General features: G+C 39.9%; 2 protein-coding genes across 2 annotated transcripts; both read left to right on the top strand.

The window, feature by feature from the left end:
• Positions 1–2,010: 2,010 nt before the first annotated feature.
• On the top strand, positions 2,011–7,732 carry psmb9a (proteasome 20S subunit beta 9a). The gene is made up of 6 exons (XM_086280900.1): positions 2,011–2,312; positions 2,469–2,536; positions 2,659–2,790; positions 6,025–6,154; positions 6,758–6,899; positions 7,092–7,732. Exons 1-6 carry the CDS (start codon positions 2,262–2,264, stop codon positions 7,217–7,219), a joined length of 651 nt encoding a protein of 216 aa, XP_086137026.1. The 5' UTR covers positions 2,011–2,261; the 3' UTR covers positions 7,220–7,732.
• Positions 7,733–8,188: 456 nt separating this feature from the next.
• tap2a (transporter associated with antigen processing, subunit type a) lies at positions 8,189–12,816 on the top strand. Its single transcript, XM_086280848.1, has 11 exons — positions 8,189–8,762; positions 9,265–9,379; positions 9,475–9,605; positions 9,720–9,925; positions 10,084–10,281; positions 10,383–10,511; positions 10,887–11,075; positions 11,169–11,342; positions 11,520–11,679; positions 11,851–11,987; positions 12,476–12,816. Exons 1-11 carry the CDS (start codon positions 8,249–8,251, stop codon positions 12,671–12,673), a joined length of 2,151 nt encoding a protein of 716 aa, XP_086136974.1. The 5' UTR covers positions 8,189–8,248; the 3' UTR covers positions 12,674–12,816.
• Positions 12,817–16,671: the final 3,855 nt, after the last annotated feature.

Below are 16,671 nucleotides of genomic sequence, written 5' to 3'. Positions count from 1 at the left end.
AATAAAGGAGAAAAGATTAAGGAAAAGAAAACCTATAAAAATGTGTTTTCATCAGTCATTTAAAACAAATCACAGAATAGTCTGAAGGATTGCAGTTTGACATGAGGTACGGAGGACTGAGAGATGCATGTGAAAAGTGAACTGTAGTAGAAGAAGAAAGGCAGAAGAAAATTAAAGTGTGTTTAAAAGTCCAAGATGATTGAATTACAGCAAAAGTTTGATTTTTAAAATATTTCTGAGGTGAGGAAAATAAGTCTGAATGAGCCTTGAGCGTATATGAAATTCAAAATCCAGATGTTGGTGATGATTTGATGTTACTGGTGAGGGACCAGTGTACTGACCAACCTCCTTAGAGAAACTGTCTGGGCCTTAACAGAAAAGTGCAACTGTGTGTCATCTGAATAGCAATGGTAGGAGAGTCTATCAAAACCAGAAACCTAGGGGTAACAAATAAACAGAACAGGTCCAGGGATTGACCCCCTGGGGGACTCAACATACAATATACATCGATTTATATGATTTCTAAATGATCTGTTTGATAAATTATCTGTTGATAAAAGTAGCATCAGCAACATTATCAAAGGCTGCAGATAGTTGATCAGGTCTAAAATCTAATGTTCAACCTCATCTGAACGCGTTAGAATAACAGTAATTTTCCATAAAACTGTTTCAGTGCTGTTGTTTTGTCTGTAAACTGATTGGAATTTATCAAAGACGTTGTTTCCTTCAGTGAGCTGAAGGAGCCAATGAGCAACAACTTTCTCTGAGATTTTAAACATGAGTTTGGTAATTGACCTGCAATTATCTAAAACTTTGTGATCTAAGGAGGAAAGATGTTGGCTATTTATGCTGGCTGGAAAGCAGCCAGATAAGCATTGTTACTTTATAACAAAGAGAAGGCACGGGAAGATGACAGGACAAACCTTTTAAATGAATTTAGGACAGTTAATGTCCAGTGGGCAGGAAGAAAAACATATGTGTGAGAATATATAAAAAAGATTTGTTGTAGAAATCAGTTTAAACTTGGACAACAGACCTGGGTGAGAAACTTGAGCCAGTTGACAGGGTAGAGACTTGAACTACAACCTGATACTCTTGATTTCATCATTAAAGAAATGCAGATTTTGTCATAATCATAAGAAGATGACAGAAGACAGCAAACTGAGAAGGAATCTCCTATGGTTTCAAACAAGAACCCTGGACTATGTTTATTATAGTTAATTAGCTAATTAGCAAAATAAGATGTTCTCACACTCATGAGTTGGATGAGCGTGATTAGTAACTCCTTCGTGTGGAGGTAGTGAACGTGGAGATTCATTCTGCACTGTCTTCTGTGGTGACTGATGTGATCACTGATTCAAGGGGGAGAACTGATGACTGAGGCTAATCTGACTTTTAACTGTGCTATCCTATCCAGAACTAATGAACAAACACTATTAAACCAACGAACTAAGTCACTGATATCTGAAAAAAATGGTTGTGGATACAGTCATAATAGAAAGGAGAGCAGGAAATCTAGCTGCCCAGTGCTCATTAAAGATATAAAACTAAACAAATTTGTCAAAAATGACAACGTATGCAAAACGTATGCAAATATTATAGATAAACCAAGCGTGAAAACCTTATCCACTGATAGAAGTGTGGCCATAGTTATGTGTGGGCTCAGTAACACTGCACTGAATTAAAAAATGTTAAGGAATTCTGTGGCAGCGCAGTTAGAGAGATCACTGATATGTAAATTAAAGTCACCTACCAAAATTATTTATAAATTTAATATCTCCAGATGAGAGAAGATTCACGCAGCAAATCATTGCAGGATGTGGGAGGTAAAGGGAGTAAATTACAATACAACATAAACCGACAGTGAGTGGAACACAGTTTAGGTATAAATACGCCTTTTTGGCTCCCCTGTTCAGCTGTAATACTTTCTCAGTGTTGACCTACTGAACTGCGTGCAGCACAAAGAAGCTCAGCTGACTGAAACACAGGCTGTTACTGGTGCAGCTCAGTGCTGAGGGTGAACAAGCCTAACTTTCGATTTCGAGTTTATCAGGGAAAACATGGCGTCCGTCTAAAACCTGACTGCAGAAATCGTTTGGTAAATCAAAGCAAAAGAAGAGTAGCAAAAATAGAAGTTGAAGCATAAACGAAGGCTTTCTAAAACGTAAAAAAGTGAAATCAAACCGGAGCTGCTCGACCAAACGCTTCGGTTTACGTGAGGAATCAGACTGCTGTCGGTGTGTAGTTATCTCTGCAGCAGCATGTTGGAAGAAGCAGCACCAGAATGGTTGTCAGAGGAGGTGAAAACAGGAGTAAGTAGAAAGTTTTATGTCTTTTATAGGTTTGGTGGACTGTTGGTGTGCGCAGTGCTGCGCTCTTTCTTATTTCGTGGGCTAAATGCGAACATTACAGCTGCGTATTAAGCGGAAGTAATTCTGAATATTGTTTTTTTCCTGTTTTATTCGCAGACAACCATTATTGGCATAGAGTATGATGGTGGGGTCGTGTTGGGGTCTGATTCCCGAGTGTCTGCTGGGTAAGTCGTGCCCGCGCAAACGTGCGCGTTCGCCGTGTGACCGTTTCTGCCTGGATAACAGTTCCTCCTATTTTAACATATTCACCCTTCAATGTGAATCTCTCCCTTCATCCTCCACACAGAGAGACGGTGGTGAACAGGGTGATGAACAAACTGTCTCCCCTCCATGATAAGATCTACTGTGCTCTGTCAGGATCTGCAGCAGATGCTCAGACCATGGCTGAGATAGTCAACTACCAGCTGGATGTGCACAGGTAAATGCACAAAGTACTGAAAAAAGGCTGATACACTGTGATCCTTTCATAAGTAAGGTTATAATTTAATAGTAAGATTGTAAAACAGAAAAAAGCTTAAAGTCTGATTAAGCTTGTTTGCATCCAGTCCTAACCGTAACCCAGAATGTTGGGATGCTGTGTAAAATCTAAATGAAAAAACATTATGAATGATTCACAAGTCTGATAAACCACTATGTTATTCACTATAGAGTGTATAAAAACATCACACAATTGAAGTGAGGAAGTAAACTATTTAAAAATATATTATCTCATTTCACATTTCTATGGCTGCAGAACATATGAAAAAAACATAGGGCCAAGTTTACCACTGTGTAGTTACCCCTCTTATTTTACCAACAGTCTGTAAGCATCTGGCATATGAAGAGAGCACCTGCTGAACTTTTGAGAGAGTAGTATTGTCCCATTCTTCTGTGGTAGAGCATTTTAGCTAGACTGGACTGCATGCAGGTCAGTTCAGCATCCAGACTCTTCTACTACGAGTCACGCTTTTGTTATAGCTTCAGTATGTGGTTCAGCATTGTCTTGCTGAGATATGCAAAGTCTTGCCTGACAAAGATGTGGTCTGCATGGGAGCATATATTCCTCTAAAATCTGTGTATACGTTTCATCATCAGCTGTGGCTGTAGTGGTTGTAGCTCAGTAGATAGAGCAGGTCAATAAGTAATCGGAAGGTTGGTGGTTCGTTGGTGGTTCCTGTAGTATCAGGTAAATGAGAAGAGGTAGGAGCGTTTGTGGTGGGTTGTTGTTGGGAGGGGGATTAAAAATAATAAAGGATACTCACTGGAGTAATGGTGGGTCTTGTGTGTCTGTGAGTTATGCCTCCAGTTAGATAACACCCACAACCTCTAATAACAGAACAGTTCCTGCCTCCGCCAGTCTGCATGGCAAGTATCCTTCAGCAAGATACTAACCCCAAATTGCTCTCCGATGATTCCATCAGAGTATGAATGTGTATGAACGTTTAAATTGAAAGCACTTAAAGTAGAAGAAAGTGCTTGTGTGATGGGTGAATGTAGCAAGTTGTATAAAGTGCTTTGAGTGCTCCAGGACAGTAGAAAAGCACTATATACGAATCAGTCCATTTACAGTGCCTTTTCAAATGTGCAAGCTGCCAACGCCACAGGCACCATATCATCAGAGGGTCAGACTTTCGAACTAAGCCAGTAATAAGCCAGATGGTCCCTTTCCTAGTCCGCAGGTACCAGTGTCCATGTTTTCCCAAGAGAATTTCAAATTGTGATTCATCTGACCAGAGAGCAGTTTTCAACAATTCCTCAGTCCATTTAAAATGATCCTTGGTCCAGAGAAGATGGCGGCGTTTCTGGCTCATGTTCACATAGGGCTTCTTCTTTGGGTGACAGAGCTTTCACCTGTGTTTCTGGATAGCACTGTGAACTGCCTGCTCAAAGACAGTGATTTTTGGAAGTGTTCCTAAGCCCATGAAGTGAGTTTGATGACAGAATCATGCCTGTTTTTAATGCAGTGCCACCTGAGGGCCCAAAGATCACAGGTATCCAGTACTGATTTTCAGCCTTGTCCCTTGCACACAGAGATTTCTGCAGATTTGACTTTTTTTTGATGATATTATGAACTGTAGCTGATGAGATATTCAAAGTCTTGAATTTTACATTTAGGAAAATTATTTTGAAATTTGTAAAAAATAGTCAGCACTTTTGTTTTTGCTGATTGCTGAACGTATGCCCAACTTTACGTCTGAGTAACTCTGCCTCTAAAACATGTTTTTTTTTGTAGCCAATCAAGTTACTGACTTGTTGCCAGTTTACGTTATTAGCTGTAAAATGTTCCTCTTGCTTTTTCTTTTTAGTACTACTTACTTTTCCAGCCTATTTTTGACCCCATCCCAAACTTTAGCTCATTTTGAATTTGTTACTGCCATCAAATTCAAAATGAGCTAATATTTTTCATTAAACAGTAAACTGGCTTAAACTTTTAGTGTATTTTATAGGTTCTATTGTGAGTAAAATATGACTATGAGATTTTTAAACCATTGCTGTCTGATTGTATTTACATTTTACAATGCACAACAACTTTATTGGAATTGGGGATTTATAAGCTTATTAAAAATTAACAAGTTTAAATCTATCTCTCAATATTTTTTAACTCTAAATACCTTTAGTTGAGTCACCTACATTCCAGTAAATGTTTTGGAACATTTTTTTTCTGGTTTCTTTATTGTTCAAACTAAAATGGTATTCAGAGTAAAAGTCTAGATATTATTGTGAAAAAAATGATAAATACTAACACTGAGTATACTATTTTCCTAATGAATATCTTCAAACTTTTTATGCTGAATATTTCTTAGAATTTAGCCTATTAGAGCGTGTAAAGGTCTGCCTGAAAAAAGGAAAATAAAATATATCATATTACCACATGTTGGTATTGTGTGTAGGAATCTGTCAGGCTTAATAATGTCAGGCTCCATTCAGTGCATCTAAATACATGCAGACACTTGCAAAACACGTGAGACCATACACTGAAACATTTAGAACTAAGACTTGGTAATTATCTAATTAATATTTAGAAATTGTACTTATCCTTCCTTATAATATTGTACATGGGATTTCCAGCTTTGGACCAACAGAGTTCTGTCATCGTCCTGAGTCTTTGACCCAGTATTTTTGTTTTCAATTTGTGATTCAGTCTTATGGAATTAAGAGATGTTCAGGTTCTAGTTCTGTATTACTACTCTGTCTTGAGTTCAGTATTTCTTAGTGCCTCTGGGTATTTTGAGTTCTTGGTTTTTTATGCTAATATCCTTTTTCGTGTCCTGTCCTGTCTCATTGTGTCAACTGTGTCGCCATGTTTGTTTACCTTCTGTGCCCCATGTCTGTCCGGCTCACTGTGTTCTGTGTCCGTTACTGTCTGGTTTTCTTGTCTTGCCAAATTTCTGTCTTTAGTTCTAATCTCTGTTTTTACCAGTTGCTATTCCTATTATCATATCGTGGTTAGTCTGTGTCTTTATCTCCAGGGTCTGTGTGAAGTCCACGTGTCTAAGTCTGGTCTCAGTGTGCTTTATTTCCTGTTTTATTTTGATAGTCTTCCGTCTCGTGTATGTAATGTTCAGTTTGCTTTCTCATCAGTCAGATTCTGACAGTATGACTCTGCATACCAGACAGTACAAGCTGTGATGCATTTTCATAAAGTATGTATTATTATGTCTTCTTCTGTCAGTATCGAGGTTGGTGAGGACCCTCAGGTTCGCTCAGCTGCCACTCTGGTGAGGAACATCTCATACAAATACAGAGAGGAGCTGTCAGCACATCTGATTGTTGCCGGCTGGGACAGAAGAAATGGAGGGCAGGTCAGTAATCACATGTTGGTGGTTACAGTTTGAAAGGAACAAATAGAGCCTTTAAAACACAGGTGTCAAACTCCAGTCCTCCAGGGGCGCTGTCCTGAAACTTTTCCATGTTTCCCTGCTGCAACACATCTGAATAAAATTAGTAGGTCATTAGCAAGAATATAGAACTTGAGTGCATGCTGAGTTACAAAGTCAGCCATTTGATTCATGTTAGAGCAGCTCATAACTGAACATGGCGCAATAAAAGTACTTCTAGAAGTACATTTTTCCAAACACTTCATTTTAATTTACTTGAGTAGGGTTAGGGGTTGCCACCTCAGCATGCACTCAAGTTCTATAGAGTCTTGCTTATGACCTATTAATTTTATTAAGGTGTTTTTGCAGCAGGGAGATTCAGGACACCGGCTCTTGAGGACTGGAGTTTGACACCCCTGCTTTAAAAGATCACTGGGAAAAGTTTCATTAATACATTTGTGGTTCAGCAACATCTGCTGCTTGTTGCTAGGAGCTTTGAATAAGATGCCTTAATGAGCCAACACACTTGATGTTATTACAGGTATCATCCATATAAATGACATTGCTCCTGTGCCCTTTGAACTCCAGGTGTTTGCAACTATGAAAGGGCTCCTGACACGTCAACCGTTTGCAGTCGGCGGCTCCGGCAGCTCGTATGTTTACGGGTTTGTTGATGCTGAGTATCGCAGAGGCATGAACAAGCAGGAGTGCCAGCAGTTTGTTGTCAACAGTAAGATTTTTTCTTTTGTTTTTTTCTACAGGGCTTCTGATGATTTGATGCTCAGGGGAAACCAGACAGTTGATGTTTCTTATACTGACAGCTCACAACACCTACTCTATTATGTCATGTTACAGCTAGTAAATATTGTAATAACTTGCATTGTAAAAATAATATTGTGTTGTTCATTTCCCTTTCTCGTAGCTCTTTCTTTGGCAATGAACCGTGATGGCTCCAGCGGCGGCGTGGCTTACATCGTCACCATCGATGAACACGGCACAGAGGAGAAAGTGATTCTAGGAAATCAGTTACCCACCTTCTTTGACCAATAACACATTAGTTGTCCTCACAGAAGCTGTGGCTCACAGTTTTGGCACAACTGTCAATTAACTCAGCCTGTGATGAAACTATTAAGGAGCGGTATATCTTTAATAACAAGTTGCTGCATATCTCACTAATATCCAAAGGTATTTCAAGTTTATATCAACAAACCTTTATGTTAATAAAACCCTGTCTTTACAGTTGATTACATTTTTGTTTCATCAAATGAAATAAAATTGAAAAATAAGTTTTGCATTAAATGATGTTTGATTTCTCTGCAAAATACAAATACATTACACCGCTGCTTTTGTTACTCTTCATCATTAAGGGCAACCTTAGCCTCTTAAACTTACTAAAGATTAATTATTTGAATCTTTTAATGCAATAAATGGGTAATATTTGGAAAATATTCAGAGCCCCTGATGTTCCATAGCTCTACAGGGTTAACACAAGAAGAATCCTTGGTTCAAACCTGAGTGGGAATTTTGTCATGAATGCATCTGGAATAAAAATATGTGCCAAATCAAATATGTGAATCTATCTGCATGTGTTGACCACTTGTAAATAAGGGAGTGGCTGAAACCCCGGATGTTCCTGAAGCCTCAATATAAGTAACAGAGAAATGTTACCATCTTTTATGAGAGGCCTCTTGTCAGAGACACAATTCTCCAAAAACAAATCACAGATTTTCTTCATTTCACTCGACAGTAAAAATCTTTAAAGGCTGCTTTATGGTCTAAGGAAACATTAACCTTTGTAACATTCAGTGTCTCATACACTGAATGTTACAGTTGCAAGTTTAATCCAGGACAATGTCGGTTGTTAGTTTGCATGTGCAGTAAAAAAAAAAAAAAAAGAACTTCATATAAGGGATATTAAGAAACCGTCCTGCACTGTCCTGCTTCAGTTGGTGTTGCTTTCTGCATTTTGGATTTAAGGGAAACTCCTCATCCTGTGAGAAAATGAAACTGAAAGTACATAAACCTAAAACTGTGGTCCTGCGACACAGCAGGTCATTTGAGGACGAGTGTTGCCGAAAAATGGCAGCGATCACAGCAACAACAATGCGCCAAGTCGTTGCTTTTACTTTATCACTTTCTGTCGACCTTCTGCTGTTTTACGCGTCAGGATTTGCGGTGTTTCACAGCGTCTTTGGACACTTTACGCGTCTCTGGCTCTGTGCGGCTCTCCGCTGGTTGGCTCTTATCGGCGTCTGCCTGCTCACACTCGGGGTTCCCAAAGCGCTGCTGATTCGGTTTATAACTGCACACAGTCTGCTCCCCGCTGTGTTTGAAACCGGGACCAACGCGCTTTACAGAGAGGAGAGCCAGTGCGGCCAGCTGGGAGATGTACGCTGCTGGCTCATGTTCAGCGGAGCTTCGCTCGCTGCTGCGCTGTTTTGGGAGATCACCATCCCGGACACCGACGAAGAGGCCGAAGGCAAAGAGCAGAAACAAAAGTCGAGAGAGCTTTTCACGAGAGTCGTCCGACTGTTCAGACCAGACTATCCCCTGCTGTTTGGAGGACTTGTGTTCCTGTCGCTGGCTGTCATCTGTAAGTAGATAAGTGATATTTCAGCTCTAACAAAGGTGATGCTAAGATAATAAGACTGATGGGTCTGAACACAGGAAAGAATGTTGTGGCTGTAGCTCAGGTGGCAGAGCGGATCAGCCACTAACCAGAAGGTCGGTGGTTCGATCCCAGGCTGCTCCAGTCTGCATGCCAAATATCCTTGGGCAAGATACTAACTCCATGTTGCTCTCCGATGCATCCATCGGAGTATGAATGTTAGATACTTAAGCTTAGAAGTGCTTGTGTGATTGAATGAATGATACATGATTTACCAATGTTAAACACTAGGAAACTTTGTTATTGCACATATTTTAAAATAGTACGGTCAATATGGGAGATGTTATCCTCTGAAGAGCTACGATTCTGTTTTTGGAACTAAATTTATTCTGATAACAATGATGGTGGTTTATTTTATTTGGGATTTTTAACTGATGATTGAATTTGAATGAGTGTGATTATGTCACCTCTGTGCATCTCTTCTCAGGTGAGATGTTCATCCCTTTCTACACTGGGAGAGTAATTGACATCCTTGGAAGTAATTACCAGGAGAATGACTTCCTGTCTGCTCTCCTCTTCATGGGCCTTTACTCTCTGGGAGGGTAAGAGGCAGACAGTGTGTTTTCTTCAGGTTTATTCTGTGAATCAAATATAATATATAACTGACTTTTTTCCAATTTATTGATGGTTTGATTAGTTCTGTCAGTGCTGGCTGCAGAGGGGGTCTTTTAATTTGTGCCATCAGCTCCTACACATGCAGAATCAAAGTTAAGCTGTTCGGGGCTTTGACTCAACAGGAAATCGGATTCTTTGAGAAAATAAAGACAGGTAAGGCTGTCATGTGTGCACAAAGGACAGAATAAGTAAAGAAGAAATTAAAATGACGAGGCCAAGGAGGGACAGAATGACTTCAGTAAAGGCTTTTATTAATTTTCCATGCAGGTGAAATCACATCGAGGTTGTCTAAAGACACTAACCTGATGGGAAGAACAGTGTGTCTGAATGCCAACGTACTGCTGAGGACTTTCCTTAAGACACTGGGCATAATCTCTCTAATGTTGAACCTCTCATGGAAGCTCACATTCCTGGTACTGATGGAGACTCCCATCACTGGCCTCTTACAAAACATGTATGACACACACTACCAGGTAAAAGCAGGTTTAAAGAGACAATAAACTGATACCGAATCCACATAGTCATAAGTGTGTGATGCCATGGACGTAACCTTAATTAAAATAAAACAAATGTGAGTGATTTACAAAGGTTTACAGTAAATTTGTTTCCTTCTCCTTTATGCTTTCCTCAGAGGTTGACCCTGGCTATGCAGGACTCCATGGCTTTAGCAAATGAATCTGCAAATGAGGTAGTGTCTGGAATCCGAGTAGTACGAAGCTTTAACACAGAAAAGCATGAAATCTGCCGCTATGGTGACCGCTTGATGGTCACACACACCATCAAAACTCGCCGGGACACTGTTAGGGCTGTTTACCTGCTTGCACGAAGGGTAAGGTGTTTGTTTTTTGTGTCTTTTAGAGAACAGGGTGTGTTTGTACAAATTGTTGTGTATTGCCGTATTCAGCAGCATTGGTGTGTGTGTCTATACAGCTGACAGGGTTGGCCATGCAGGTCTTTGTGTTATACTATGGACGGCTTTTCATCCAGAAGGGACAGATGACCACAGGGAACCTGGTTTCCTTCATCCTCTATCACTCAGATCTTGGAGACAACATCAGGGTATCCCATAATGCTTTCTGTTATGTTATCATTCAGGACTTGTGATTACAAACTTTCAGGTGAATTAGCCTGCAGCATCAAAATTGAAGTTTCTGAGCTCCAAAAATTCCAAAATCACAAAATAACTGGAGACAATTTTTTGCTGGAACATAAAATCTAAATGCTGCCTCACCAGGTTTTTAACTCATCCTCAGCACAGGCAGAAGAACGGTGTCAGATGACTGACAAAGTGTTGATGGTTCAAAGCTTTTACACCATTTTTCACTATTTTAAGTATTTGATTGCAAAATATTATATCATATGCAATATTGAACATACATGCATCTCTGTTATTATTATTAAGTGATCCATTTACCAAAGACTGTCATCTCTCAGACGCTCACCTTCATCTTTGGTGACATGCTGAACTCAGTGGGGGCTGCTAGGAAAGTGTTCGAATACCTGGACCGAAAGGCTCTGGTCAGCACAGACGGCAAACTCCAACCTGATCAGCTGAGAGGACACATCAGCTTCAAGAGTCTCAACTTCACCTATCCTGCAAACCCCAACAAAACAGTGCTGCAGGTGAGAATGCAATACAGGCGGGTTGGTTAATGTGGGTGTGATTGTCCTATCCATTTATTCTGTTAGAATAACCACATTTATAACGTGTTTCAGGACTTTTCATTGGAGCTGAAGCCTGGTCAGATGATGGCACTGGTGGGTCCATCTGGAGAAGGAAAAAGTACCTGCGTGAGTCTGCTGGAGCGTTTCTACGAGCCTGAGCAGGGAGAAATCCTGCTGGATGAAGAACCGCTAAAATCCTATGATCACCAGTTCCTCCACAAGAAGGTGATTCATCATGAATCCTGATGCTTTTTGAAAGCTTCCGTCTCCTGTCTGTTTTTAAAATGTCTATTTATTCAAATATACTAAAACACATGATTTTTAGATCATTATATTAATAATCTGTCTCTGTAAGAAAGTTGTCTCATTCTACATGTATAATGTGCTATGTGTGTTTAACAGATCTCTGTGGTGAACCAGGAGCCTGTGCTCTTCTCTGGCACCATCAGACAAAACATTGAATACGGGCTTAAAGGCTGCTCATTGGATGAAATCAAGGACGCAGCAATGAAAGCCAACGCCCACGACTTCATCATGCAGCTTGAGAAAGGCTACGATACAGGTACAGAGTTTAAACTTCCTCTCAGGCTGTTTTTCATGGCTGCATGCAGACCTGCTTTGCATGAAGTTCTTCATCACTGGGACATCAGCACATTGTAGATTCACTCTGTATTATAAGATATGAATATGTTTGCATTAAAACTTAATCTGTGACTTTATGTCCGTTTCTCAGAGGTGGGTGAAGGTGGAGGTCAGTTAGCTAAAAGTGAGAGGCAGCGCATCGCCATCGCTCGGGCTCTCGTCAGACGGCCTCAGGTCCTCATTCTGGATGAAATCACCAGCTCTCTGGATACTGAGAATGAAAATAAAGTATGTTGCACATTTGAAGGTCTCGCCAGCAGCCAGAAGCTTCTAGGTTTACGTTTCAAAGATGGACTCAAAAATTGAAAGTTTAATGTGCTTTTAACCCCTACATGATGAATAGTCAACTAAACTCAAACACTTATGACTACATGTTGTAACTTTAATACTACAAAAGTCACAAACAGTCTTCAGTCTTCTGCAGGCGACTAAATCAGAGAGCATTTTGATTATCTGCTCATTGGTCTTGCATGTTTGAAAGAAACCCATCATAAACATGTATTTATTTCATAACAAAACATTTATTTAACAGAACATGCTGTGAAATATTCTTATTTTTCTGTTATATTAACTAATGTTATAAAAATTAATTTCTTTTAAAATGTCCTACTAATAGGAAATGTTTTTTGTTGTTTGTTGTCTGTGCTTTCAAATAGAAAAGATAATTCACGAGGTTTATAACTAATAATATATTTTCTCCTTCTGCCTCTGCACAGATTCAGCAGTCCCTCGCTAGCATCCCCAACCAGACCCTCCTGGTGATCGCTCACAGGCTGAAGACCATCGAGAACGCAGATCAGATCGTTGTTGTAAGTGGTGGAAAAGTTGAAGAGCGAGGGACTCACAGGGAGCTGATGGACATGAAGGGAAGCTACTACAAACTGAAAGAGGAGCTCTTCACTGAAGGAAACTGAGTCTGTGCTGAAGCTCGATGTCCTGAGATCTTTGTCTGTAAAACTCTGCTGCAAACAGATGTGTGAGAATGAGCCGGAGGTTATGTAAATATTGAATATATGTTGTTTTGTATATATTTGGTAATAAACCTTTGATTAAATTATACATATGTTTGATTTTTTTCTTAAATATGTATCTTCATGATATAATCTTGTTCCATTTCCTGGCTTTTGATAAAGGTGAATAAATGTTTAACACATCAAACGTATGAAGCCATAAACCTTCATTTATCGTTAATCAGAGAGATCAAAGGTTACTTTATTTCCCTCCAAAAACATCATAGAAAATTAATCACAGACTCATCTAAATGTGCTGGATTGTTTTCCCATATTTACTTAAAAAAACTTTCACTGGACATTTAATGGTTTTGGCCATTTGATAAATTTTTCCCAATGAAGGAAAAACTGAGATGGTCACATTTTCAAAATGCCACAAAATCGGTGCAGCTGAAATTAAAATAATAGTAACCTGTTACTTTACTGTGACAGGAAAAACAATTAAAAAATAATAAGTAATTGTACTAAACACCCAAATTACATTAATACTCATGCTTGTAGTAATCTAAAGGTTTCTGTGATTACATATCGGTGCCTCTCCTGTTCATCGCGTCTCTGGTATCTCTGCTTTTGAAGGATCTAACTGCATTTTTTGCCCAGAATGAAAATGAAAGAATTTTAGATACATGCCATCAAATCTAAGCGAGGGTTGGGTTTTATTGTTCGAGCTGATGGAAACTCCCCGAGTGTCAGAGCTGTTTTTACTGGCAGTGAAGTTTCTGGAAAGTTGCCTGATGCCATAAACACAAAACACAGCAAAACACCAACCCCCCCTATCGACAAAGATCAGGCTCACCTGAACCAACGTGTCGCCATTTGGTCATCAGTCTGTGAATCCACAAAATGGCGGCTGAGGTCAGGTGACTCAAACAGGGTCAGAATTTGTTTCTTTTGATCATTAATGAACTTTAAAACTTAACCAGCGCTGTGGCTTTAAAGTTTTATGAACATGTTGTATTTGTACTGCAGCCCACAGCTAAATGTGTTCTGAAACCTTGTTAACACTGCATTTATAAAAGATGACATGAAAACTCAAACGATGGAAACATCCCTGCTGTGTCTGCTAACGACAGGACATTTAAAACAAGTTTAATCATCTTCATTTTTAGCTCGTTTTGGTGCCATATTTTCCCCTAACATTAGATTAACTTATTTTCATTAGCGTGGAGGTTAATATTCTTGTTCAGGAGTGACATTTGGTCTTTTATTTTCACCTAAAACTCGGCGTCACAGTCCATCTGAAAACAAAGACTTTTCTTCGATGGTTAAACTCTGATAGTTTGGAGTTCCCAGGTTTCTGCTGCAGGTGTGACTCATTGCTAAACTTGGCTGTTTCCCATCCACAATCCTGCACCGCCTGCAGGTTAGGAAGGCAGAAGGGCACAAACTCCCATCCGCCATCTTAGGCCGACACTGAACACTGAGTCACAAAATGGCTGACGAGTGCAAATAAAGTTAGACACTCGGTAAAATGACAGACGATTCCCCACATAGCGTTGGCATAAAACCAAAGAGTTGTGTGTTTGGTGGAGACTCAATGTGCACCTATAAATATGTTTATGCAGCATATACACGTGTGTGTTTCTGTGTGTGTTTGTGCCTCGAAGCTTTTGCCTAATCACGTCAGCACCACATCGCTGCACCACACCACCGAGGTGGAAAGTCCCCGCTCTTCATGCTTTCACTTTCTTTTTATTTGATAATGCTTTTTATTCTGTGCCAAACTTATCCAAACCACAGACACGCCCAAAGTCTTGTGACCAAAAACATTATGTCTGTGAGTCTCTTTTTAAAAAAAAATACATACACCAACAAATTATTATCGACACTAAATTGAACGATATCGATCATGTAGCTACAGAGGATCGCTCTAAAAGTAAAAACTTCCTCCTGGTGTTTATGTGGATGTTACTTTGGCACGCACCACCCACTGAAACACTGCTGCAGACCGAGTGTAACTGGTTTTATTTTTGCTTTGTGCTATGAAGGCTGACGAGGTTTAATCTGACACGGACAATGATGTCACTTTTCTGGAAGATGCATCTAGAAGAAATATAAAAACTGTTAAAATGTGCACTAACAGCAGCGCCCCTCCACACATCGAAAATGTGAACTGAAGCACAAACTCACAGATCCCAGTCTGAGCAAGGAGTCAGATCCACAGAGGGTCGACCTGCAACCCACCCAGACCCAAAGCCTCCATCACCAATGTCCAGACACAGCAGGACACCTGCAGAGCTCCTGTCTCCACCCATGCCCTGATGCTTCACAGCTGCACATTTTTGCATATTCTTAATTATAATCATTATTCCAAGTGAATCTGTTTGTTTATTCCAGTACAAAAACACCAATCAATCATTTATCCAACTAAACTGATCGTGTAGTTACAGAGAAAATATTGTGTTTGCAGGAACTGGTGCATTGGTTTGGCAACAATAACAGACAGCTATCAGGCGCCATTTATGATCCTGGTGATTGATTTTATTATAATGAATAGAAAAAGAATGATTGAAAATCACATTTAACAGACATAGTTTGATGAACCCAAACTGAGTTTGACGTTTGGTGGATTTGTCACCTGACAGGTTGTATTTGTGTTTGATTCTATATTTGATATTATTTAGTTCAGTCTGCAGGCCAAACAACTAAAACTGAACTACATGGATGTTTTTCTGTGTTGACTCTGCTGAGTCATCCTCACAGACTGGACTCAGTATAACATTACACTCACTTCTCTCTAAATCAAATGCATCAAATCAGCCGATGCAGCACGACGCGCAACAGAATGACACCAATGCAGCTTTATGTCATCACATGTTGCTTGAAACATGAGAACGTGAGTTTGAACAAAGCAGAAATGAGCAGAAAAGGATTAGAAGAGACATGAGGAGCGTGCTGCTGTATTAAACCTGAAAAACTTCACTGATCTTAGAGAAATAAGGTGATTCTTGACAATTATTTTGATCTAGTTTTTCCTGAAGTAATAACAGCTGCATATCTTCACTGTGGGGTATTTTATATTGTTTTACTGTCAGGTAAAACTCCCCCAGTCTTCTGTGAATCCCCCAAATTCCCCAGATGATCGCAGGAGTTGCAACATTTAAGGCAGGACATTTGTAAGATTACAGTCGAGAAGTCGTTTCCCAGCTTGATTGCAATGAAATCTCCAATCAAATACATGCTGTGTCATGCGGTCAGCTGGGGGAAGTCCCGGCAAAAATACTGAAGCACTGATCTGAGATCTGCTGTTGAGTCCAGAGAAAAAAACAGAACACATGACCTGGATCTGTGATACAGGCAGAGTAAGAGCGCCGCGCCTGGCTGTATCTGGCACTTTACCAGCAGACATGTGACTTACTGTAAGGCAGTTTGGTAAAGTTCGGGACTCTCAGAGAGCTCAGCACTGAGAGGACTGACTGCAGATGACTGACATCTAGTGAGAGAAAAACAGCTGAACATGGAAAACAAACTGCTCTGACTCATAAACCACAACAAGTGGTTATAAGCAGCGCTGCCACGCTTCTCACACCCGTCAAGGCTCTTTGTTATAAGATTTATTTTTCCCACGCGTGGGAAATTTCTTATTGTGTTATGATCAGTGACAACAGTGTGTGAATCCACAGCAGCTCACAGAAACCCAACAAAACCAGATCAAACAAGACAGAGAAAGCAACTTTTCCTGCTTATAACTATGATGTGATTTATGTGCGTGACTCACTTTACATATAGTTAAGCTCTCTATATGTCAGCAGCTCTACAGATAGACCCTCATTATGTTCTTGGACTCTGTGAGAGGGCCTGACACAGAAGCTTTATTCAAAGGTCACACGAGGACAGGCAGACGCTCAGGATGTCGGGGCTGGTGGGAGGATTTACTTAAAAATAGAGCTGTGATAAAGAGC

Source organism: Aulonocara sp. 'chitande type north' Nkhata Bay, linkage group LG22 (genome assembly GCF_057382095.1).
Source record: "Aulonocara sp. 'chitande type north' Nkhata Bay isolate Kocher_YH1m ecotype deep benthic linkage group LG22, A_spYH_male_GT1.1, whole genome shotgun sequence".
In the NCBI taxonomy this organism is placed as follows: domain Eukaryota; kingdom Metazoa; phylum Chordata; class Actinopteri; order Cichliformes; family Cichlidae; genus Aulonocara; species Aulonocara sp. 'chitande type north' Nkhata Bay.
This window is presented reverse-complemented; position numbering and strand designations above follow the sequence as displayed.

What these genes read in the sequence shown, in the direction of transcription:
- tap2a (XM_086280848.1), top strand. Translation starts at nt 8,249, where the DNA reads ATGGCAGCGATCACAGCAACAACAATGCGCCAAGTCGTTGCTTTTACT. An exon ending in ATCTTGGAGACAACATCAGG is followed by an intron (nt 10,512 to 10,886) that starts GTATCCCATAAT and finishes GTCATCTCTCAG; the next exon opens with ACGCTCACCTTCATCTTTGG. An exon ending in ATACTGAGAATGAAAATAAA is followed by an intron (nt 11,988 to 12,475) that starts GTATGTTGCACA and finishes GCCTCTGCACAG; the next exon opens with ATTCAGCAGTCCCTCGCTAG.
- psmb9a (XM_086280900.1), top strand. Translation starts at nt 2,262, where the DNA reads ATGTTGGAAGAAGCAGCACCAGAATGGTTGTCAGAGGAGGTGAAAACA. An exon ending in CAGAGGAGGTGAAAACAGGA is followed by an intron (nt 2,313 to 2,468) that starts GTAAGTAGAAAG and finishes TTTTATTCGCAG; the next exon opens with ACAACCATTATTGGCATAGA. An exon ending in TACCAGCTGGATGTGCACAG is followed by an intron (nt 2,791 to 6,024) that starts GTAAATGCACAA and finishes TTCTTCTGTCAG; the next exon opens with TATCGAGGTTGGTGAGGACC.